This window comes from Geotrypetes seraphini, chromosome 12, assembly GCF_902459505.1.
Source record: "Geotrypetes seraphini chromosome 12, aGeoSer1.1, whole genome shotgun sequence".
Classification (NCBI taxonomy): Eukaryota; Metazoa; Chordata; class Amphibia; order Gymnophiona; family Dermophiidae; genus Geotrypetes; species Geotrypetes seraphini.
In genome coordinates, this window is record NC_047095.1 from 56,495,534 (window position 1) to 56,521,944 (window position 26,411).

The 26,411-nt window shown below is 46.1% G+C and overlaps 1 protein-coding gene across 1 annotated transcript; it reads left to right on the forward strand.

Moving 5' to 3' along the window:
• The first annotated feature begins 330 nt into the window (after nucleotides 1-330).
• Nucleotides 331-25,512, forward strand: CDCP2 (CUB domain containing protein 2). Its single transcript, XM_033915530.1, has 6 exons — nucleotides 331-421; nucleotides 997-1,344; nucleotides 13,972-14,313; nucleotides 16,997-17,350; nucleotides 21,902-22,080; nucleotides 24,880-25,512. The coding sequence occupies exons 1-6, from the start codon at nucleotides 331-333 to the stop codon at nucleotides 25,198-25,200; spliced, it is 1,635 nt and encodes a 544-aa protein (XP_033771421.1). The 3' UTR covers nucleotides 25,201-25,512.
• Nucleotides 25,513-26,411: the final 899 nt, after the last annotated feature.

Genomic DNA, 26,411 nt, shown 5'->3' on the forward strand with positions numbered 1-26,411 from the left:
ACTTTGCCTAGGGTTACCACATTTTGCAAAGAGAAATCCTGGACACATGGTCCTGCCCAGTTATGCCCCCAGCCCTGCCCCGCCTTTCCCGCCCCAGCCCCGCCCTATTCTGCCCCCAGCCCCGCCCCTACAAAGCCTCGTCTCTTCATTCCCAACCTCTAGGCCGTGTCAGTAAGGCCTCTGAGCATGGACGGACGGGTATGACATCATCTGTGCATGCTCAGAGGCCCTCCAGATGCGGCTGGAGCTCGGGACTTTCCAAAACCCAGACGCACTGCCAGGTTTTGGAAAGTCCATCTTGACACCCGAACCGTCCTCTATAAAGTGGACATGTCCGGGTTTTCCCAGACGTCTCTTAACTCTAACTCTGCAGCTTCTCAATATCTCTCCCTATACCCTGCACCGAAATTCCGTTTGTCAGGTGAGTCTTTCTTGTCGATGCCCTTCTCCTCTACTGCCAACTCCACCCTTTCTGCCTTGCTGCACCTTCTCCTTGAAACATCCTGTCTGACTCAGTGCATAGGGCCTCATCTCTCATGGTGTTGAAATCCAGGCTAAAACCCCACTTTCTTTGAAACTGCGTTTATGGCCTCCCCTCCCAACTTGTAAAGCACCCTTATCTGTAGCCATTCCCTCTTTACTCCCCTACATCGAGTCCCTTATATTTCCTCACCTAGTAACCTTTGTCCTATGTCCATCTTAATTAGATCGTAAGCTCTTTCGAGCAGGGACCGTCTCTTGCGTGTTTGTTGTGCTTTAATAACTAGTAGTGGTAGTTGATGATGAATGTTGGCAATTTTCAAACTCCGGTTTCAGCAGTGCTTTAGGGGGCTCTTTAAAAGGCCCAGCGCTAAGGAGAGACAGATACGAATTGTCATACTGGATCAAACCAAAGGTCCATAAGACGTTCATTTCAATTGCCAAGTAGACTGTGGAGTTTAATGACTCGTGGCTGGCTAACCTTCCCGTTATTGTAACTGCTTTTGCTTTCCGCAGGTGTCAAGTGTGGTGGGGTCCTCTCGGCCCCATCTGGCAACTTCTCCAGCCCTAATTTTCCAGGATTATACCCCTACGACACAGACTGCACGTGGCTTCTAGTGGTTGCCGAGGGATCGTCCATGTTGCTCACGTTCCACTATTTTGACCTGGAGTATCATAACGCCTGTGACTATGACTACGTCAAAATCTATAACGGCGTTTCTGAGGACAAGGGAAACCTCTTGGGGAAATTCTGCGGCACGGACCTACCCCCGCAGTTCACGTCCTCCTGGCACGTCATGGCCATCATCTTCCATTCAGATAAACACGTGGCAAGCAAAGGCTTCTCCGCGACATACAGAAAAGGTTAGACCTACTACTACTATGAATTATTTCTATAGCGCCACCAGACGCACGCAGAGCTGCACAGAGACACAAAAGAAGAAGAACACAGTCCCTGCTCGAAAGAGCTTACAATCTAAACAGGCAAGGGGAACGGTCAATCAGCGGGCTGGGTTGGAGGGCAGAGGAGTAGGGTTAAGGATTGAAAGCTATATCAAAAAGGTGGGTTTTCAGTCTGCTTTTAAGCACGGGAAGGGGGATTGATGGATAAACTCGGGTAATTTATTCCAGGCATAGGGGGCAGCTAGATGAAAGGAACAAAGTCTGGAACTGGCAGTGGAGGGGAAGGGTACAGCTAAGAGCAGTTTATCTGAGGAACAGAATTCTCTGGGAGGTGTATTAGGAGAAAAGAGAGAGATTTGAGGGGCAGCAAAGCATTGGGCAGTGTAGACACTTGTAGACCTGCTCTATGCCATAAGGACTTCTGATTCCCAGTGCTGTTTGTGAGATGTAAATAGCTCTAGGCCCAGCTCAGAGAAATCAGTATTTTATTTATTTATTTCAGAACAGTTTACATGAATTTATTCAGGTACTGAAGCATTTTTCTCTGTCTATCCTGATGGGCTCACAGTCTATCTAATGTACCTGGGGGCAATGGGGGGATTAAGTGACTTGCCTGGGGTCACAAGGAGTAGCATGGGTTTTGAACCCACAACCTCAGGGTGCTGAGGCTGTAGCTTTAACCGCTGCTAGGGCTATTCCCTGGAGGAGTTCAGAAGTATATGGATATTCGTTCCAAAGGACCACTGTTATAGAGTCTCTTTATGGACCAGTATACCAACTCTTCCTCATCTCACAATTTAGATTTTGAAACTGGTGGTGAGAGGCCCCCCCCCTCCTTTGCCCTTGTCTCTGCCCCCCCCCCATCCTTCCCCAGTCCCCCCTGCCACGCGCGCGTTCCCCCTTCCCTTCCCCGTACCTGTTGTTGTTCGCCTCCATGAGTAACAACTTCAATGTGCTCCCCGCGACCTTGTCGGCTCTCCCTTTGACATCACTTCCTATGCAAGGCACCCGGAAGTGACATCAGCGGGAGAGCTGACACACGTGGCGAGGGGAGGAGTGGGAAGAGGCGGAGGGATGCCTGCGCCCCCACCAATATGGCGCCCCTGCTTACTACGCCACTGCTGCTACAGACTTCTTGTATGCAAACCAAAGGGAAAGGGGACCCCTCTATCACCATTTTGTGGCTTTTGGCATTTCAAAGCTGACATTCAAAGCAGTGGGAACTGAAGGATTAAGCGATTTTCCCAGGGTCACAAGGAGCAGCACTGGGATTTGATCTCAAACACCCACAAATTGCAATCGAGGCGAAAAAGAGTGGGAATGACTAAACAAAGGGCCCCTTTTGCAAAGCCTCGGTATCGATTCTCAGGCAGCAAATGTGACGCAGACCGTTCAGTTCTTATGGGCTGTGTCACGGTTGCCCTGCCGGGACTCGCTACCATGGCTTGGTAAAAGGAGCCCTTAGAATTAGATCATTTTTTCTAAGTCCTCCAAAACATTCCTGTGCTACAGAATTTGTCCTTTAGAACCGTAACCGCTGCTTTCTAACATATTTATAATAACCTAGAGATGGGAATAACTAGTGAGGTAATTAAATTTGCCAAGTCACATGGAGGGCCATTTTCAATAGAACATCTAAGTCCAACTTTGGACGTTTCCCGCAAAATGCCCAATGTCGGAGACGTAGAAATGGCCGTTTTCAAACAAGACGTCCAAATAATATTTTTTAAAAATTCCTTATTTGATTTAGTTGGTGCTGGAGGATGGGATATTATAGAGTTTGTTTTGGATTGGGGATTTTGCTGCCCAGTGCGCTTTTCTTTGACTTTCATGCTGTGTGCATTCGATACACTACAGTGATTCCCAACCCTGTCCTGGAGGAACACCAGGCCAATCGGGTTTTCAGGCTAGCCCTAATGAATATGCATGAGAGAGATTTGCATATGATGGAAGTGATAGGCATGCAAATTTGCTTCATGCATATTCATTAGGGCTAGCCTGAAAACCCAATTGGCCTGGTGTTCCTCCAGGACAGGGTTGGGAACCACTGCGATACAGGATAGAATCATGTCCATCTTCTTCATTGGGGTTCTGGGGATTATCAGACACAGGATCCCTGGCCTTTTATGTTCAGGTTGGGCCTGATGGCACATGGTTCTACCATTTGGGAGCGCAGCTGGTCGGGGGGGGGGGGGGAGGGAGGCTGTTGGAGGGGGAATGTTGGGGAATATACCGGTACTTTGTTTTGAAGTTAGATTGTATTGTGGAAGCTTGGTTGCCTTCAATAAAAATGTTTCAACACTAAATTCCTTACTTGGACATCTTGGCTGCCAAAACATCTAAGCCAGTGTTCTTCAACCACCGGTCCACAGAAATTTCCTGCGGTCCACAGGGCCAGCACGTGCATCAGGCACCAAGACAGTGTTCTTCAACCGCCGGTCCACGGTGCGATCGATGCGTTATCTTCGAGCCAGCTCCCTCTTCCTAACTGATTCAGTGCACAAAGCCACGGGCAGTGGCTCCTACGGGCATCCTGCGCCTGAATCGGAAGCCTTCTCGCTGACGTTGCAGCATCAGAGGGAAGGCTTCCAGATGAGGCACGGGACGTGCAAGGTGCAATTAGTACTATTATGGGGGCGGGGTCTGGGGTGGAGATTGGGTAGAGATGGGCGGGGTCTGGCCCACGACTTAGCCCAGTGTTCTTCAACCTCCGTTCCACGGACTGATGCCAGTCCACAGAATAATTATTTTATTTCTGCCGGTCCATAGGTGTAAAAAGGTTGAAAAACACTGATCTAGGCCACCAGGACCTCTAACTTTATTTGCCATTTTTGACCATAAAAAAATCCATTTAGACATGGGAGGGGCCAGCACAGTAATGGACTGGCCACACAGACATCCCAATAGAGCGGTGGGGCACCTTAGAGGGCACTGCTGTGAACTTCACATAAAGGGTGCCAGATATACATCTCACCATAACCCCCTTCTAATGTATGGTGATCCCTCCAAAACTCCCCCAAAATCTACTATACCCACTCCAGTAGCCCTTATGGTTGCAGGTGGCACTTATATGGCAGTATAGTAGAATTTGGTGAGTTTTGGTGGACTCACACCTCCCCCCCTACAAAATATGAATAAAACAGTAGAATAGCAGCACCTGGTATGGGAAAGGTTAGTAGGGCAGGTAGATGGGCTAATGAGGCCTAAGAGGAGGCTCCAGGCTTAAAGTCTCAGCTGAAAGTCTATTATTTTAGAAAGGCTTTTGACTGTGATTCTCTATAGATGCTTTCTTTCTCGGAATAAATAAAATAAAAAATAATTTTACCCATTTACCTATCGCATTTTCCTTGTTTATTATTTTTTTCCCCCTGTCCCTCAATATTGTAACGTAACCCCTTCCAATTGGTCTATAGCAGGGGTAGGGAATTCCGGTCCTCGAGAGCCGTATTCCAGTCGGGTTTTCAGGATTTCCCCAATGAATATGCATGAGATCTATTTGCATGCACTGCTTTCAATGCATATTCATTGGGGAAATCCTAAAAAACCTGACTGGAATACGGCTCTCGAGGACCGGAGTTCCCTACCCCTGATGTACGAGATGGATTTGCATGCACTACCTCCTTGAGATGCAAATCTATCTCATGCATATTGATTGTGTATATCCTGAAAACCTGACCTGGCTCTGGCTCTCGAGGACCGGAATTGCCTACCCCTGTGTTAGTCTATGGCAGGGGTAGGGAACTCCGGTCCTCGAGAGCCATATTCCAGTCGGGTTTTCAGGATTTCCCCAATGAATATGCACTGAAAGCAGTGCATGCAAATAGATCTCATGCATATTCATTGGGGAAATCCTGAAAACCCGACTGGAATACGGCTCTCGAGGACCAGAGTTCCCTACCCCTTGTCTATGGGCACTTTAGCGTTTAGTGAGCGCTAATTCAATTAGCACACCTTAGTAAAAGAGGGGGGTTGGTCTTTTCTTCTGTTCGTTTTAGCTTATATTTTAGACCCACTGCTTTTAATTTTGTTAACTGCTTTGATTTGACAATATTGTTATTTATTTATTTATTCTATTTTCTATACCATTCTCCCAGGGGAACTCAGAACAGTTTACATTAACTTATTCAGATACTTGAGCATTTTTCCGTCTGTCCTGGTAGGCTCACAATCTATCTAATGTCCCTGGGGCAAAGGGGGGATTAAGTGACTTGCCCAGGGTCACAAGGAGCAGCGTAGGTTTGAACCCACAACCTCAGGGTGCTGAGTCTGTAGCTTCAACCACTGCTACCACTCTAGAAATCAAAATGTAGTAGAAGTGAGCCAAGTACAGGACAATCAAGACATTGTGACATCACTGATGAGGTTGGCTCTTAGGCATTGGTGGAATGAGGCATTGTGATGTCACAATACCAGCTCTGGTGATCAGAGGCTGGAACTTTTCACACTATTTATTTATTCAATTTTCTATACTGTTCTCCCAAGGGAGCTCAGAATTGTTTACATGAATTTATTCAGGTACTCAAACATTTTTCCTTGTCTGTTCCTATCTATCTAATGTACCTTGACCAATGGGGGGATTAAGTGACTTGCCCAGGGTTACAAGGAGCAGCGTGGGTTTGAACCCACAACCCCAGGGTGCTGAGAATGTAGCTTTGACCACTGAATCACACTCTCCCCTCCACTGCGCCACACTTTCCCCAGTATATTAAATAAACTGACTGAAACTGTCTAACCACTACATTTATGGTTGACGTAAATTTGGTCTGTCCTAGAGTGGCATTGCTTATGTTTTTATGTTCAAACCTCTGATGATAAAAAAAAACCAGGCAGGAAATAGGAGCAATATCTAACCTTGTGTTTACCTTGTGAAAGTCGTCAGGTTACACGTTTAAATTAGAATCCCGGAAATAATCCCCTGACCTAACCAGTAGCTCAAGAGTAATCAGATCACAAGTAGCTTGCTATTGTAACCCATTATAACAACTTTAGGAATGAGTTAGGTGATGGCAGAATTCAGGGCTTCCTTTGTTGTGAGCAGAATAAAGGATTGATTCCAAGAGCTGCCAGAACCGTCAGGTTTGTTTCTGGATTGCAAGGGTTGCAAAATGGACTCCCACTGGAGTGAATGTGCTGGAATTTCTTAATACTTCATCTCTTACAAAATAAGACATTTTAAGAGTTTTCCATGTAACAGAGACCTACATAATGCAAACATTTCAAATTTAATTCAGGTTCCCTGAAGCAGTAAACGAAACATGGTCCATATCAGGACCCTGAAGCACCTTTAAGATACATTTTTTTTCCACAATATTTTGAATATTTAAGATTGTTGAGATTTACATCTTAAAGCTAGATTTACAGTATTATATGCAATGATTGGGTGGTAAGACCATATATACTCAAATATAAACCAATCCAATTATAAACTGAGATAACCTTTTTGCCTCCAAAAAAAAAGGGGGGGGAAAGGTTCACTCGAATATAAACCGGGGGAGGGGTATATTCAATTGCCCTGCCTTGCACCCAGCCCTCCTTCCTTTCCCTTCCTCCTTCCCAGCTCTGCACCCAGCCTCTGATGCCTACTGTAGGCCTCTCTTAAGCCCTGATGGTCCAGCGATGAGCCAGGACAGGAGCAATCCTTATCATGTCCTGTCCACCCCGTCTCCCAGACCTCTTGCAGGCTTCCTGCAGGCCTGCCTTAAGCCCTGGTGGTCCAGCGGTGAGCCAGGGCAGGAGCGATCCTTCCTGAGTCCTGTCTCGGCCAACTGTTAACCACCCCGCTTCCCTCCCACCTCCTGGACCCCTCTCCAACAGACCTTTTGAACCCTGGTGGTCTAGCCGTGAAGCGGGGCAAGAGCGATTTTACTTCGCTCCTGCCCCGTGCGGAGTCGCGATCAGAAATGGCTGCGCAAGTTCCTGGGGAAGTCTCGTGAGGCCTTGAGAACTCGCAAGACTGCCCTGGGAACTTGTGCAGCCACGGAAATAGAGCCAAATTTTGTTCCCATGCCATTCTAAACTAAACTAAACTAAACTAAGCCTTAAGTTTATATACCGCATCATCTCCACGGAAGCGGAGCTCGACACGGTTTACAAAGCTTAAAAATACAAGAAGAGAGGGGAGAGAGAGTTTACAAGAGCATATGAAAAGAGGGGAAGTAAGCAGGAGATGTTATATATTAGAGAAAAGCCAGGTTTTCAGTTGTTTCCGGAACAGTTGGAGGGAGCCCAGGTTCCGCAGCGGGATAGTGAGATCGTTCCAAAGGCCCGTGATTTTGGAGAAGAGGGATCTTCCCAGTTTGCCTGCGTGGGGGATGCCATGTAGAGAGGGGAAGGATAGTTTATGTCTGTGGGCGGATCTGGTGGTAGCAGGCGTTTGGGCGAGGAAGGATAGAGGGATTAGTGGCGGAAGGATGCCATGAATTATCTTGAAAGCTAGACAGGAGCATTTGAAGTGAATTCTGGAAAGTACAGGGAGCCAGTGAAGCTTGGTAAGTAAGGGGGAGACGTGATCAAATTTGCGTTTAGCAAAAATCAATTTGGCCGCAGTATTCTCTATTGCATTTCCCCCAGTTGCCCCACTTAGGCCCCACGTAGGAGACAGCAACACTCCGATACCTATCAAAATCCGGCGCTGAAAGCAATTACCTACGTTTCCTGTGCCTACATCCAGGCCTACTTTCAAGGTTTATTTGCTCCAAATCTCTTTCACACCTTTTAGCATTATTCATTTTGATGTGGGAGTCTGTCCATCTGTTTGTCTGTCTGCCTGTTTCCAAACATGCGGAAAATTAGCAATTATCAGTGCTGCAACAAACTTGAGTAAACCACAAAGTTTATTGATCTCGGCATTAAGTATTCATGGGTTTGGCTGCCATGGGGAATAGGTTGGAGACTGCTTCCTTTGCAATCAGAACGGGCTGAGCTCCAAAGAAGGTAAATCGCCTCTGCTGCTTCCCGTAGTCGTCCCATCCACTGACCTCAGCTTTTCAGATCAGCTGCTTCAAAACTGCCGCTGTACAAGACACGAGAGAGGAGCTAGGCAGTCATTTTGCAAGTACCATTTGCACGTTAACCCCCGAATTCTGTATGTGGTGCATGTAAATCAGACGTGGGCACTAATTTGCGTGCACAACTTAATTGGTTAACAGGCCTAATTAGCACCGATGCTTGGCAATAGTGGCATACCTGGGGTATGTGATACCTGCGGCCGATCATTTTTTAACCCCCCCAATATAAAAATATATTTTTAGTAATTTTATTTATTTATTTATATAACCTGCCTTCACCAAAGAACTCAGAACACGTTACAGTTTAACATTCACAATCTATGTATTGTTACAATATAACAATATATAGGGTTGCAACCTCTCTAAAATAAACAAAATAGACATTTCCTCTCTCTGTTAGGTCCTACCTCATGTTCGCTGTCTAACACCAGCTCTGGGAGGATACACATTTATCATAAAACAGAAAATACAATTATTTGTTGTCTGGTCATTTTATTATTCAAGTCATGCTGGTCCCAGGCTCTGGTTTCTATTTGTCTTCTGTTAACTCGCTCGCCAGGGTCTCCTGCCCATTTGGCATTTTCTTCTTTCTCCATGCTCACATCCATCTTCCATATCTGTGCCATCCCTTCCATTGCCATATCCAACATTTATTTATTTATTTATTTTTAATTTATATACCGTCTTATTCCAAAATGGTTTACAAATAGTTACTTTCATAAAATATTATAAAATTCAGAACAAGGTTAGAACAAAACAAACAGATTCAATCCTTACATAAAATCAATTTCTCAAAGAAATGCATCTACATATACTGTAATTGTGTTTTCAGCATTTTCCTAAATGAGCTCTTATCTCTACATTTTCAGATTTGACCAACCAGGCTATTCCACAACTTAACCCTTGCACATGTAAAAGTCATGGTATTTGTTTCCACATACAGTGGAACCTTGGTTTATGAGCATAATTTGTTCCAGAAGCATGCTTGTAAACCAAAATACTCATATATCAAAGCGAGTTTCCCCATAGGAAATAATGGAAACTCGCTTTGATACGTTCCCCCCCCCCAAGTCCAGCAGCGCTGCTCCCCCCCCCCCCCCCGTTCGCAAAGCCCCCCCCCCACATGAACCGGCACACCCCCCCTCCACGTGAACCGGCACCCCCTGCCCGAACAACTTGAACTTACCCCCCATCTGGCACCGGCACGCAGCCCACAGGATGTGTTGGTGCCGCTAAAAGATCTTCCTGCTTATGCCGGGCCTTGAGCATGCATCTGCACATGCTCAAGGCCTTCTAATTCTCCCTCTCGCCGAGATTCTCAGAGATCTCCGAGAATCTCGGCGAGAGGGAGAATTAGAAGGCCTTTGCGCAAGGCCCGGCAGAGGCAGGAAGATCTTCTAGTGGCACCGGCACGTCCTGTGGGTTGCGTGCTGGTGCCAGACGGGGGGGGGGAGGGTAAGTTCAAGTTGTTCGGGCGGGGGGTGCCGGTTTGCGCAGGGGGGGTGCCTTTGCGAGTTGGGGGGAGCGATGCCAGTTATCGGGGGAGGGGTGTTCGCAAATCGAGTCAACACTCGGTTTTCGAGACAAGTTTTGTGAGAATGTTTTGCTCGTCTTGCAAAACACTCGCAAACCAGGTTACTCGCAAACCGAGGTTTGACTGTATTTAGTGTTAGTCTTCGTTTTCACCAGTGCTGAACTTTCAGAGCGCAATGATCTTAATGGTTGATATTCAGACATCAAACCTCTCTCTCTCTCTCTCTCTCTCTTTTCTTTTCCTGCCTTGTAACATAGTAACATAGTAGATGACGGCAAATAAAGACCCGAATGGTCCATCCAGTCTGCCCAACCTGATTCAATTTAATTTTTTATTTTTTCTTCTTAGCTATTTCTGGGCAAGAATCCAAAACTTTACCCGGGTCAAACCTCTTTATTCTCCTCCATGGAGCATCACTCCCGTTCTCCCCTCCATTATCATGTGCAACATTTCTTTCTCTCTTCCCATGAACCATCTCTACCCGCCCTCCACCCTCCACATTTCTCCTTTTCTCTTCTCCATCCATGTCTCCCTCCCCTCCACCATATGCAGTTCTCCCTTTCACCCCTTTCTACCTCTATATTGCATCTCCCTTCCTTTTCTCCAGCCCATGTCCAACAATTCTTCTTTTCTCCTCTCTTCCCCCATGTGCAGCAGCTTTCCATTCCTCCCTCCAACCCCCCTCTATAGCAGTTTTCTACTCTTCCCTCCCATCCCCATGTACAGCATCTCTGGACCAGACCCCCCCCCCCCCCCCCCCCCATGAGAGTTGTCATTCCATCTGGCCTCCAGTGGCAGCAGCAGCAGTGGCAGTGGCTGACTGTTAAAGGCAATGCCAAATGGGTTGTTTGCAGCCTACTCCACCAGGTCTTCTCTCTGCTGTGTCATCAGTGATGTCATCAGTGACGTGGCAAAGGGAAGGCCCAGGAAGCCCTGGCCACAAGAAGCCTGTTCAGAGCGCTGCCTCCAACAGCCGGCCACCGCTGCTACTTTAGAAGGCATGCCCGGAGATATGTGAGTTTGTTCTTTGTTGGCATCCTTAACTCGCTGCTCTGCCGGAATTGAGCCTTCCTCTCTGCCGGTCCCGCCTACTTCCTGCTTCCGCGAAGGCAGGACTCGGCAGAGGGGAAGACCCGATGCTGGCAGAGCAGCAAAGTTCCTGGACCATGACACCAACCCCGGGAGCACCCTCTCATGGTCTACACCCGGGGCGGACCGCCTCCCCTGCCCTCCTTTGTTACACCACTGCTTGGCAATTAACACCTCATAATTGGCTCTAATTAGTTCTAATTAGATGTTACACACAAACTTGGTAGGCGCATCCTATAAGGTGCTGTGCATCAGTTCTAGTGCACAGATCTGAAAAGGGGGCATGGCCAGGGCAGGAGCATGGGTGGATCATGGGCATTTCCAAAAGTTAGTTACACTGTTATAGAATCCACGCACAACTTAGACACAGTTATTTAGACCTGGCTTTCCTTGGCCTAAATGGGTGTGCCTAAAAGTTACGATGTGAACTGGTGCTTACTGTGATTCTATAAAGTACATGATTCTATAAGGTACGTGGGGGTGCCATATATAGAATAGGGCACTAAATATCTGAATCCTGGCACTTATACATTTTTTGTGGCCAAAACATATAAGTCAGTATTTTACAAAAGGACAGAGTAAAACATTTAAGCCACTAGCTGGTTTGAAGAAAGGTTTGGACAAATTCCTAGAGGAAAAGTCCATGGGCTGTTATTAAGACATGGGGGAAGCCTCTGCTTGCCCTGGATCAGTAGCATGGAACGTTGCTACAGTTTAGAGTTCCAGAATCTATTGTTACTCTTTGGGATTCCAGAATCTTGCTATTCTTTAGGATTCCGAATAGAATGTTGCAACTCCTTGGGTTTTGGCCAGGTACTAGTGACCTGGATTGGCCACCGTGAGAACGGGCTACTAGTTTTGATGGACCTTTGGTCTGACCCAGTAAGTCTATTCTTATGTTCTTATGAGTTGTGTCAGGGACAGTATGAGGGAGTGTCAAGGTTCTTAGACCGCCTTCAAATCACGAATTAATACCACTGCGGCATGTTCCTGTGACTGTTTCTGTTGGTGCTGACTGTGCGAGAGCTGAGAGAGACTCTATGAGCCTGATTGCCATTTCAGTCCACCCAGGACTGTTGTCTGAAGCTCCTCCGTCTCCACACCTGCTATCTCCTCCACTTTCCAATATGAGGCCAAATATTTCTTGCCTCTCACCCATCTCCCTCCCCCTCTCTCTCTGGGGTGCAACAAGTCCCTTCTGTGATTCCGTCTTCTCCATGCATGTCTCACCCCCCCCCCTCCACCACATGCACCCGGGGCGTAGACTAGAGCGGGAACTCACGGCAGCCATTTTTGTGGATGGCTTTGCATGGGGCAGGAGTGTTGGAAGAGCGCTCCTGCCCTGCTTCACCACTAGACCACCAGGTAAGCTGTCGGGAGGCAGGAGGGAGGCGGGGAAAGAGGTCGGGCAGGCAAGGGTGGATCAGAGTCGGCCCTAAAAGTTATTCGCGTTTTTTCAGTGTTCACGGGCCGGCTGTGCCCCTAACCCCTGTGAGTTTTGCACTGATCTGGGGCGCAAAATGTTTATTTATTTAGAATTGGCTCATATTCTTTTCCGGCAGCAGCTCAGCCCCCGTTCTAGGATTTAAGGGCAAGTTAGATGCACATCTCCTCGAAAGGCGCATAGAGGGATACGGGTGATTAAGTTTTCGCCAGGTTACACCTGGCTGGGCCTCCACGTGAGCGGATCACCGGACTTGATGGACCCAGGGTCTGTTCCGGAGATGGCAGTTCTTATGTTCTTAATCCCAGGGCTCTAAGCACTAAGATACAACTCCACTCAATTTGACACTGCAAAAGGTTTTGCCCTACTCCTGAGGGACAAAAATTACTGCCGCCAGAACAGGACAGAAAAGTTTTGCATCTCAGAGCGGAGCAGTGGTGTAGTAGTTAGAGCACTGGGCTTGACATCGAGGGGTGCCCAGGATCCTATGGCCGCCCTTTGTGATCTTGGGCCTGTAGCTTAACCTCCATTGTCTCAGGTATTAAAGTAGATCTTGAGTCAAACGGGGACTGAGCTATTGCTAAAAACATGAACAATAAAACTAAATAAGCATTTTGCATCCCAGGTTCAAGGCTTGTGCAGATGAGGGAAGAGTTTGCAGGGATGGGGCCGGGTTAGGAACAGGACGGACATGGAGATAGATCCCGTGGGATTGGGTTCAAATTTGTCCCCATGTCATTCTCTAGTGCATTGTTCTTCAACCACCGGTCCATGGACCAGTGCCGGTCCACAGAAATTTCCTGCCGGTCCACAGGGCCAGCACGTGCATCAGGCCCAAAACAGTGTTCTTCAACCGCCGGTCCACGGTGCGATCGATGCGGCGTTACCTTCGAGCCAGCTCCTTCTTCCTAACTGTTTCAGTGCACAAAGCCACGGGCAGTGGCTCCTACGGGCGTCCTGCGCTTGAATCAGAAGCCTTCTTGCTGACGTTGCAGCGTCAGAGGGAAGGCTTCCAGATGAGGCACGGGACGTGCAAGGTGCAATTAGTACTATTATGGGGGCGGGGTCTAGGGTGGAGATTGGGTAGAGATGGGCGGGGTCTGGCCCACGACTTAGCCCAGTGTTCCTCAACTGCCGGTCCACGGACCGATGCCGGTCCACAGAATAATTCTTTTATTTCTGCCAGTCCATAGGTGTAAAAAGGTTGAAAAACACTGCTCTAAGGTACAAAGTAAAAGAATATAAAATCTTAGCTTTAGAAGTATTTTGAAAATCTGTAGTAAAATTGAATTTTAAAGATGAATGCTGTGTTTCTAAGGAGAATATATTATCTATTTATTTAATGGAGAACCCACCTGACCAAGAGCATGTTCAAGGTGGTTTCCAATTAAACATCCTGGGATTCTGTCCATTTAAACCTGATAAATCCTTCATAGTTTTTCTTTAGCTCGTTTTCTTGACTTTTATGCTCCTGGGTGTTTGATGTTGTATATTACGGATGGATTCTTTTGCAGATATTTGTGGGGGGGTGCTCACAGGCCTTTCTGGAGTGATAACCAGCCCCAACTACCCTGAAAACTACCCCAACAACGCAGAATGTCACTGGACTATTCGGGTGGCCTCTCCTTCTATAGTTAAACTGGCGTTCACCGACTTTCAGATGGAGAACAACGAAGAATGCAGTTTTGATTACGTTGCGGTCTTTGACGGATCCAGCACGAGTAGCAGACACATCAGCCGCCACTGTGGCAGCTCAAAACCCCCAGATGTTGTCTCCGCTACCAGTGAGCTTCTACTGGTATTCAAGTCGGACTTCAACATAGGAGGCAGAGGCTTCAAAGCTTATTTCTACTCTGGTATGTAGACATTCATATTCCAACACTTGCCGAGAAATATTTGCAAAGTACTGGGAATTTGCGGCCCATTCAGTGATTAGTTCCTTCTGATGCCACGCAGGAGACCATGGTTTGATTGATAGAAACTAAAGAATGACACGGTAACAAAATTCATCACCGTTCCCATCCCCGCTGATAACCGCGGGAAACCATCTTCATGTCATTCTTTAAGGAGATAGGGAAGAATCAGAGTATGAATGGCCACAACCATTGACCCGCAAGCTTTGCTTTGAAGAATGCTGGTGTGGAAGGACTGAGGTTGAAACAGACACTACAGAATGACAGTCTCTGGTATCCAGAGCAGATATTGTGATGTCATAATGCCTCATTCCACCAGTGCCTAAGAGCCAATCACATCAGTGATGTCACAATGGCTTCATTATCCTTGGCTCACATAAGAATCAGAGTATGAATGGCCACAACCACTGACCCGCAAGCTTTGCTTTGAAGAATGCTGGTGTAGAAGGACTGAGGTTGAAATAGACACTAGAAAATAACATGGGATTATTTCCTGCGGTTATCCGTGGGGATGGGAACGGTGATGAATTTTGTCACCGTGTTATTCTCTAATAGAAACGTAGACATGATGACAGATGAGGACTGTTGAGCTCATATCCTGCCTCAATTCGGAAAGGAAAGGATTTTGGATTTAGTTCAATGTCTTTTTTTTTTCAGTTGTAGCTCAAGGCAAGTTGCATTCAGTTACAGCAGGCAATTTCGTCCTCTAGCAGTGCCATAGACCAGGGGTCATGAATCTGGTTTTTAAGGTCTGGCTTACAGGATTTCTAAAATGAACATGCATGAAATATGTTTCCATACATTATGAAATTCAGAAAGCCACACTGGTATGTGGGCCATTAGCAGGGTAGGATTAATCGTTGTGTAGGCCTTAGGCAAGGAAAAGCAATTGGTCCTGCATATGTCTGACTATAAATAAAATGGTGTGGCAGCCATGTTAGTCCACTTTTAAAGGTAATATATAGAAATCAAACAAAATATTAAATGAAATAAGGTGATACCTTTTATATTGGACTAACTTAATATACTGTATTTTTGATTAGCTTTTGAAGTTAACCCTTCTGACAATCAGAAAAAGCAAATGTTGACAAATACCAGAAAATATATAAGTGAAACATAGAAACATGATGGCAGATAAAGACCAAATAGACAATCTAGTCTGCCAACTGCAGCATCCACTATCTCCTCCTCTCCCTATAGGCCAGGGGTGTCAAAGTCCCTCCTCGAGGGCCGCAATCCAGTCGGGTTTTCAGGATTTCCCCAATGAATATGCACGAGATCTATTTGCATGCACTGCTTTCATTGTATGCTAATAGATCTCCTGCATATTCATTGGGGAAATCCTGAAAACCCGACTGGATTGCGGCCCTCGAGGACCGACTTTGACACCCCTGCTATAGGCTGAGGCTCTTTATACCTACATTGTAAGGTCATAGAGCATTATTGTTATAAGCTAAGGCTCTTAACACTTGTATGAGAGGTCATAGAGCTTTATTGTCTCCATGGAACAGCAGGTCCAGTCCTAAACGAAAGTTTGGGAGGCAACTTGAACAGAGCAGCAGGTACCACTCTAAAGACATAGAGGGGTGTAACCAGCATAGAGTAGCAGCTCCTGATTGGTGAGGCCCCACTTTAGTGCAGGAGGAGGCGGTCGGCGCATACCGCAAGTGATTTCCTTCACTCGCCGACGCTCCGGCTGCTCTCTCCTGCCTCTCCGGCTGCCCTCTCCTGTCTCCCACCACTAAAAACCGTATTCGCAGTTTTTCAAGATTCACAGGGGTTCCTGGAACGGAACCCCTGCAAATATCGGGGGAGTAAACAGATAAATCAAAATAACATCTTAAACAATAATGCATTAACTTAAAAAAACATAAATGCTTTATTTATTCAGTTTTCTATACGGTCTTCCCAGGGGAACTCAAAACAGTTTACATGAATTTATTCAGGTACTTGAGCATTTGTCCCTGTCTGTCTTGGTGAGCTCATAATCTATCCAATGTACCTGGGGCAATGAAGGGATTTAGGGCTCCTTTTAGTGCGCGCTTACCCCCGCGCTACGTGGAAAAACTAACACCAACTCAAAAGAGGCGTTAGCGTCTAGCACGTGCGGTATTGTACCACGCACTAAGCGTGCGCTAAAACCGTTAGCGCAGCTTAGTAAAAGGAGCCCTAAGTAACTTGTCCAGGGTCACAAGGAACAGTGCGGGGTTTGAACCCACAAATTCAGGTTGAGCTTTAGCCCCTATGCCATAACTGAAAGCTAAGAGGCTCTGGAAAGTAGTTAGAGTTGACGGGTCGGGCGCAGAGGCTCTATGGTTTATATCTGTCATCATTGTTTCTGCGCTTCCGCGTCTGAAAGCCAGGCAGTCTTCGGGCAAACAGGCCTTCACACAGTGAAGAGTTTCAAAGCTGAGATGTTTAATAGGGAAAAGATGATTGGTAACTCCCAGGCAGCCGTACAGCAAATGGAGAGGAAATTTGCAGAAAAGCATCATGGGATGGACACAGATCGGGTAGGTGCAGATTTGGGACCCACAGAGAGCGTTTCGAACAGACCGCTCCCATGCTGTTCAGCTGCTTTCAATAGATACTGCATTTTCAGATGGAAATATATTCTTCAATCTAGGTGAATGCCAGGGTGTGTACACAGCCGTGAAGGGAAATTTCTCCAGTCCTCAGCATCCAGATATTTACCCAAATAACATCAATTGCCATTGGACCGTGGAGCTGCCTCGGGGATTTCGTATTCAAATGGTCTTCCTGGATCTGGATCTAGAAGACAGGAGCAGTTTGACAAATGGCTGTGACTACGACTATGTCTCACTCTACGATGGAGGGCGAGCGAATGCCCCTTTATTGGGACGCTGGTGCGGCAAAGAGGTGCCTCCATCCATCACATCCAGGGGAAACAAGCTTTTACTTGTTCTAAGTACAGACAGGAACGTGGCCAGTAAGGGCTTTTCTGTGGCATACATCGGAGGTAAGTCAAGAATGGCACAGGGTATTTTGCTATTTTCAATATCGCCATCTATGACTTATCTTTCACAACACTTCTAGATGTACACAGCACCGTACAGATACAGATAAGAGATAATCCTTTCTCCATTGAGCTTACAATTAAATTAAAACAAACCTACAAGACAAACAAGAGCGTCTGGCCTTGGTTTTTACTCCCAGTCCTTGAGTGCTACGAAAAAGTCAGATTTTCAAGATATCCCTGTTGAATATGTGAGAGAGAGAGTTGCATGACTACTACCTCCATTGTATGGGAGTGTATGGCGCAGTGGTTAGAGCCACAGCCTCAGCTCCCTAAGGTTGTGGGTTCAAATCCAGACTGCTCCTTGTGACCCTGGGCAAGTCACTTAATCCCCCCTCCCATTGCCCCAGGTACATTAGATAGACTGTGAGCCCACTGGGACAGACAGGGAAAAATGCTTCAGTACCTGAATAAATTCATGTAAACCGTTCTGAGCTCCCCTGGGAGAACAGTATAGAAAATTGAATAAATAATGTAAAAAGTCTCAGCCTCTCATAACCAGAGCTGGTATTGTGACATCATAATGCCTCATTCCACCAATAAGAGCCAACCTCATCAGTGATGTCACAATGGCTTGATTGTCCCATACTTGTCTCACTTTTACTATGCTTTGATTTCTAGAGTGGTGCAGTGGTTAAAGCTACAGCCTCAGCACCCTGAGGTTGTGGGTTCAAATCCACACTGCTCCTTGTGACCCTGGGCAAGTCACCTAATCCCCCATTGCCCCAGGTACATTAGATAGAGTGTGAGCCCGCCGGGACAGACAAGGAAAAATTCTGGAGTACCTGAATGTAAACCATTTAGACTATAAGTGGTATATAAATGCTTAAATAAATAAATAAATGCATATTCATTAGGGGTGTCCAGAAAACTTGACCCATTGGTGGCTTCCAAGGACTGGGAGAAAAGGGCTTTGGGAAATGTATGTATTAAAGAGAGGTCATTAAGACTGAAGAACCCCCCCCCCAAAAAAAAAAAAATAGATTGGTCAATATTTAGGGCTCCTTTTACTAACCTACGATGGCGTTTTTAGCGCACGCAGAATATTAGCGCACGCTAAACCCGCGCTACGCGGCTAGAACTAACGCCAGCTCAATGCTGGCGTTAGCGTCTAGCGCACGTGGAAATTTAGCATGCGCTAAAACCGCTAGTGCAGCTTTGTAAAAGGAGCCCTTAGTGTGCAACTCAAGAGAAGTTTGGCCAGGGGAGGGACAGGGGTGTTCTGAAAAGTTGTATGCAGTTTCATAGAAAAAATATATAAAGTATAACCAGAAAACCGGCAAAGCACATTAACAATTCCATCAATAGAGACTGCACAAGTGAAGAAAAAGACCTCAGGTATCCTGCTCCAACAAGTCCCAACTTCATAAGACTGAATATATTGTATATATAGGAGCTTCTCCAGTCATTGGTCAAAAAACCTCCACTTTTAAGTATATCACTCTACTGCAGTCTTCAAAACAATTCCAAAATGTGTTTTTAAGCACAGTTTTAATAGACACAGTCCCAAATCATTCACAACTCATAACCATAACAGTTGAAAAAAAAAAAAAAAAAAGCAAAGTCCAGCTGTATTCTTTATCTCACGTTCACAAAAAAAGCCCAACAGTGGCCCTGTTTCACCTCCAGCATTATCAAGGGCTATGACATTAATTCTGCATCAACAGTCTTCACCAAATACGAAACTCTTCACCCCCACTAAGGGATTGCACCAAATGGCTCAAAACACAGTTTTGCAATTTTTTTTTTTTTTTTTGAAGATTACAACAGTGATATACTTATAGCGGAGGGGTGTTTTGACCAATGACTGGAGAAGCTCCTATATCCTCTATAATAAAACCTTAAGCGCGCATGCGCACTTAGGGTTTTGTGATAGCTTCCGCCATGCTGTGTTCCTCCGTGCCGAATTCCATTTTGGAACACGGAGACAGGGAACACACCGGCGACTCTCCTCTCCCGCCCTCACTCACCAACCGCTGCTGACGGCGCTGCTCCTCTTCAAAGCAGCCTGCTAAGGATCACGGCCGGCTGTAGGGAGCCTCGCAGGCCGCTCTGCACCTTGGTAGCACGTTCCCTCTGACATACGCGATCGCATCAGAGGGAACGTGCTACCGAGGTGCAGAGCGGCCTGCGAGGTTCGTTACAACCAGTAGCGATCCTCAGCAGGCTGCTTTGAAGAGGAGCATCAGCGGTTCAAAGACACCAGGAAGCCGGCTGCAGGGGGAGCAGGGAAGAGGGAAAGGGGGAGCAGGTAAAGAGTGCTGCTGGACAGGGGGAGCAGGGAAGAGGTGCTGCTGGACAGGGGGAGCAGGGAAGAGGGACAGGGGGAGTAGGTAAAGAGTGCTGCTGGACAGGGGGAGCAGGTAAGAGGTGCTACCGAGGTGCAGAGCGGCCTGCGAGGTTCGTTACAACCAGTAGCGATCCTCAGCAGGCTGCTTTGAAGAGGAGCATCAGCGGTTCAAAGACACCAGGAAGCCGGCTGCAGGGGGAGCAGGGAAGAGGGAAAGGGGGAGCAGGTAAAGAGTGCTGCTGGACAGGGGGAGCAGGGAAGAGGTGCTGCTGGACAGGGGGAGCAGGGAAGAGGGACAGGGGGAGTAGGTAAAGAGTGCTGCTGGACAGGGGGAGCAGGTAAGAGGTGCTGCTGGACAGGGAGGAGGTAAAACGAAGGGAGAAGGGCTGCTGCTGGACAGGGGGAGCAGGGAAGGGGTGCTGCTGGACACGGGGGAGGTAAAAGGAAGGGAGAAGGGCTACTGCTGGACAGGGGGAGCAGGCAAGGTGGACAGCCGAGGAAAGAGAGAGACAGAAAGACAGACAGACAGAAAGCGGCCAAGGAGAGAGAGAGAGAAAGAAAGAAAAACACACACTAGTATACAATATATTCAGTCTCATGAAGTTGGGACTTGTTGGAGCAGGATACCTGAGGTCTTTTTCTCCACTATTTGAAACTTGTGCAATCTCTGTTGATATAATTGCTAATGTCCTTTGCCTGTTTTCTAGTTATGCTCTACACTTCTCCCTCCGTATTCACGGGTTTGTTACTCGTGACTTTGATTATTCGCGGTTTTTATTTTACTGGCTCCTCCCTCAAATGACATCATCCTGGAGTGCCGATAAAAAGTTTGGCGCTTTTTTTCCAGCACTTGCTTCAGCGTGCAGAGAGAAACTATTCGCAATTTCATGATATTCACGAGGGATTTAACAACAGAAATACGCAAATAATATAGAAAAAAATTATTTGCAGTTTTTTGGTATTTGTGGCCTAGCTTTGCCCCTAACCCCCGCAAATACGGACGGAGAAGTGTATATGTATTTTTTAGGCTTTGCTGGTAAGATTATATAGTTTATTCCTCTTTATAACTTTATAGAATAGCATCATTTCTACATCCAAATGCCATGAGATGGATACTATACAGTATGGTCGGTAATGGCCTAATTAATTTTATTTAATGTCCAGATGAACATTTCTCAGTAATATTGTATATGCCCTTAAAGCCCATTCCTGTGCCCAAAGTTGGGTGCTGGTATTTTTGTCAGCTGTAAATGCCAGTATCCATCTCATTAATATTGTATATGCACAATTATCTTCTATATAAAAGTGCTCCAACCTGGACCATACATGCTTATATATATTCTATAGGAAGCCTCAGCCCCACCACTCCACCGCAAAAGTATTATCGTTTTGCTAGAAGCTTTATGTGGCGCCTCATCATTGGCCGTCCTTGTTTTGTATTGCTTTGTTATATTATAGTATAGCTTTAAATAAATATTTGCATATTTCAATAAATATACGTGATGTTTGTGTATTACTTAGCTTTGTATTGTGGAGCTTAATTAAGCTCCACAATACAAAGCTAAGTAATAGACAAACAAATGCATAAACACTTTATATTTATTGCATCACGTATATTTATTGAAATATGCAAATATTTATTTAAAGCTATACTATAATATAACAAAGCAATACAAAACAAGGACGGCCAATGATGAGGCACCACATAAAGCTTCTAGCAAAACGATAATACTTTTGCGGTGGAGTGGTGGGGCTGAGGCTTCCTATAGAATATATATAAGCATGTATGGTCCAGGTTGGAGCACTTTTATATAGAAGATATTTGTGCATATACAATATTAATGAGATGGATACTGGCATTTACAACAGGATTCAGCTGACAAAAATACCAGCACCCAACTTTGGGCACAGGAATGGGCTTTAAGGGCCTGATTCTAAAAAGAGTGCCCTAAGTTAAGCGGCAGCAGGCTCCCTTCCACCACCTAACTTAATTGGTTTTAATTGGTTTAATCAGCACTCATTGGCTGCACCGATTAAAAACCAATTAAGATGTCATTTTTTAAAAAATGGAGTCCCCTAAGGGCACCACCAGAAAGAGCACTGTTATCACACTTACGGAAAATTGTTCTGAGCAGTCCTGGGAAACTTGTAGCACGGGAGAAAAGGTCTCGCCACACTGAACCTCTTGGATTTCTCTTCCACAGTGGTGCCGATGAACGTAACTTGTACACGGACCGACTTTCATATCCAGATTGCAGCACCCTCGATCCCTCGGCTCCAGAAGCAGAATATATACCTGGGAAACCCAGGCTGTGCTGCTCAGATGGCTGGAATGAACTATAAAATCTATGCAAGGTTTGATACCTGTGGTATGGAGCCCCAGGTAACTGATCAGCTTAACGAAGCCTTACTCTAGACACGCAGTGTGTAGGTATATGGATTTATGCTGGTATGTAAATAGTTAACGTAAAATTCAGCCTTCTCCTTAGATCTTCAGAAGTGTTCCGAATGGATTTTGTTTTACTTTTCCACAAGATATATAGCACTAATTTTGTCATGCGATCTCAGGCTTTTTTTTAAATATATAAATGTATACTCAATGCCTTCACGCTTGTTCAATTAACGTACTTTGGTAATTTTATGAAATATATCAAAAGACAGCTTATATCAACTTTGGGTGGGGACAGGTGTTTCTGACATGTTTCACCTCACGGCTTTTTCAAGGCAAGATGTGGTGAAATGGGGTGACTTCCTTGAAAAAGCTGTGAGGTGAAACATGTCGGAAGCAATTGCTCCCACCTGTCACTGATATAACTAATATAAACAAGAGAGACTGACTCTATTATGGTAGCACAACCCAAGAGCAGGACCTGCTGTGCAAAAATATGGCTCAGAAAAATGTAACTCTAAAGAGGGAGAAGCAACCCCCTCTTAAGACAAGAGTTTTATCTTTTAATCATTGCTTAATAAATGCAAAGACAAGTCCCACTTAAGGGTGTGAGTTGTAAAAAACTGGATAAATATCTTAATGTGTATATTCAAAAAACTTCTGAATGATTTCAAATCTTGCATTCGGGTTGACACTAGACACTTTTGCAATCAAAAAGGTTGAAAAAGTAAAGGTACTTATCAGGGTCCCGACGCGGCCCCGTTTCAGTATCTGCCTCAGGAGACCCCGTCTGGTAACTGCTAGAAAGGGTAACAACCATGAAAAAATTCCAAAAAGTGTCGTTCTAGAAATGAAACATCTCTGTGCAACTGATATAACTAAGTCATATCAAAGTTTGTTAATTGAACAAGAGTGTTTCAAGTTTCAAGTTTATTAAAAGATTTGTTTGAACCGCTTATTCAGGTTTCTAAGCGGTTTACAATATAAAATTACATAAAAACACGTAAAAACAAGGGATATTAAATAACATCAAAGTTTAACTTAAAACTCTGTTAAAATGTACGGACCTACATCCAAACAATAGGGTAATGGGGAAGAACTACAATTATTATAGGAAAGGTGCAACATAGAAGGAAATAACAATAGGAATGTGGAAAAATAGCAGAATGCTTTAGTTTTGTCCTTAAAAGGACAGTTGTTTATCCAAAGGCATCTTGGAATAAAAACTTTGCTTTAAATTCTTTTAATAATAATAATAATAATAACTTTATTTTTTGTATACCGCCATACCCCGAAGAGTTCTAGGCGGTTCACATTGGTTAGACAGCGATTACAAGTGGTTACATATCGAATTGATCATAGAGTTGCAAACAGCAGGCGAGAGTAGTTACAAGTGGTTACATAACAAATTGATCATAGAGTTGCGAACAGCAAGGAGAGAAGTAGGGGGAGAGGAGGGAGACGGGGGAGGGGAGTAGATCAGAAGGGGGGAGGAGGAGGATAGAAACGGGGCATTAAGGGTCTTGGTCTTGGAATAGGTGAGTTTTGAGTAATTTTCTAAAGTCGAGGTAGTTGTAAGCCTTGTAAGCCTTATAAGTCAGACTCACTACGTAAGTGGTTAGGTAGTGAATTCCATAAAGTAGGGGCGGTAACGGCAAAATTTTTCCCTGTCTGTCCCAGTGGACTCACAGTACCTGGGGCAGTAGAGGATTAAGTGACTTGCCCAAGGTCACAAGGAGCAGTGCAGGGTTTAAACCCACAACCTCAGGGCGCTGAGGCTGGAGCTCCAACCACTTCTCCACATGCAGTACAATGCCAGTTACATGCATACCTTAATTGATCCGTTCGGTGCAAAATGGCACCAACTACCAATAACGGGAGTTGATTGGTGCTAACTGGCACTGCGCTTAATCGTGTCTCCAACCTTAGCGTGCAGATCCTTTAGTGTGTATCTGCAAGGAGGGGGTGAACATGAGAGGGGTTTGGGCGGGTCCAGCATTATGTATTAAAGTGCAATGATAACAGCAAACCGACGAGAACTTAAAACTTATCTTTATTCACTAATCTTGCTCGAGGTTGTTAAAAACAGAGGCCCAGCACGGCCATGTTTTGCCTCGGACTGCTTCAGGGGCGCATACCGACCGGTGCTACGATCTGGCTCTGGCCAACTGATAAAATCAGTGTCTCCAACCCGAGCTGCAATATAGAGAAAAGGAGGGAAATGTCTCCTTTCAGAATGATCAATTTCACTTTTTGGTGGGTAAATGTGTTTTACCACATATAAGTATGAAAGGATGATGGCGGACCGTTTGGGGCCTAGTAAATTCTTTAATGATGTCTGGAGTCCATTGACTACTTTTGTTGCATTATAATAAGGGTCATGTTTCTTTCTTTATCATTAGATTTCCTCACACATCCAGGGAGGGTGGGGGGGTGGGGGGGAGGGAAATGTATTTTGAATAGCTAAATTATGTATTTATAATTTGTAATCACATCATATGTATTATTATATTAAGAATGAAGATGAGGATGGGAGAAAACGATTGTTTAATGTAATAATTGTATAGTGAATAGTGTGTTTTGTGCAGTTTTTCTGATTTACCACTTGTATTGCACTATCGAAGTTTGAAAATCAATAAAGATTTTTTTAAACCCCCCCCAGAATGAAACCCTACAGCACTGTACGTTAGCCAGCAGGGGTCGCCCCCGTAACAGCAGCTGTTCTGCCCACCCCAATCCCAAACACCTCGCGGCTACACTCGTAATATAACCGTGTGCTTGTTTGTCTTGTAGAAAAGGAATAACACAACGGTAATTGTCGGCATCCTGTATATTGACTTTTCAATGCAAGGCCAGCAGGATATTCATGAGTACGAGATGCAGTGTGAGCCCAAAAAGAAGGAAGCGTCTGTCTACCTCCTCTCAGGGTCCCATCCATCCAGGCCAAGCCGGGCTGCGAATGACATGGCGGAACCTCAGCACCACGAAACCGAATCACTGGAGGGTCGAGAGAGTGTCAAGGGGCAAGACAGCAGCGACATTGTTTTTATCAGCATCTGCATCCTAGCTGGGACTCTTATGCTGGTTGCAGTGGTTGGATTGGTCCTGCTTTAGAAGGTGCCGTTTTCTGGACACAGACGAGAGGAGGACAGGCTCTCCCCAAAGCAGCTGTCTTTTCCCTTTGGTCTTGCGAGTTCATCGTACATTGTGTTCCCATCTGCAGGTTGTGGCACAGCTGGTATAGACGGTGGTGTAGCAAGGGTGAGAGGTGGCCGGCGGCTGTGGCGCCCCTCTCCGCCACGCACGAGTCCTCTTCCCTTCCCCCATACCTCTTACATTTTCCAGGCGGGAGCAACATCACAAACTTGTTACCCGTGTCATCTTGGCTATCCCTCTGATGTCACTCCCTAGGTGTGGGGCCCTGAAGAGGTGACACCGACGTGGGCAGCAAATTTGTAATGCTGCTTGTGTAGGGAAAATTAAAGAGGTACGGAGGGAGGGAGGGAAGGGAAGGGGTGCACGCATACGGTGAGGGGGGCGGCGAGGAGGACAGGTGATGGTGCCCTTACCAAGACCGCACCTGGGTCAAACTGGCTCCCCCCCCCTTTCTACGCTATGGGATACAGATGGGAACAACCCTGCCCCCTGCCTCTCTTTTCTGTCTCTTTACAGCCAGCTCACCCGCTGCTTTATGGTCAGAGGACACCGCCTGGGCACCTGGACCCTGAAAACAACATCGGCGTTTCAGCAGCACATGGAAAGTCGTGGCTCTAATCCAGGGGTTCTGAATCCGGTCCTTGGGACACACCTAACTAGTCAGGTTTGGTTCATAGTCATTTGTGCGCAAGTCATTATAGCGCAAGACAATAGCGCGCAGGACTTTATAGCGCAAGGTAAATGGGCGCAGGTCTATATTGTGTTTGCAGTATTGTGGTCTGTTGCCCCGGTGTCAGGTCAAAAGCGCGCTGGGACAAAGGCGTGTGTAGACAACTGAGCGCAATGTGGAGGCGCGCGCCGAAGAAAATGACTGTTTTAAAGGGCTCCGATGGGGGTGTGTGGGGGGGGAACCCCCCCACTTTACTTTATACAGATCGTGCCGCGTTGTGGGGGCGTTGTGGGGGTTTGGGGGGTTGTAAGTTACTGTTCCCTTTAAGCTGAGCAGGAGTCCTCCACCCACAGTCTCACCAATAGAGGGTGCTGTTTTACTGTCACATTTTTCAATTGTGAGGGACAGGCAAGTTCTGCAGGACTCCAGGGAACATACCTGTCCTTAGCGACTGAAAATATTCCACCCCCTAGTGGTAGCAATGCAGCTGGAGGACACC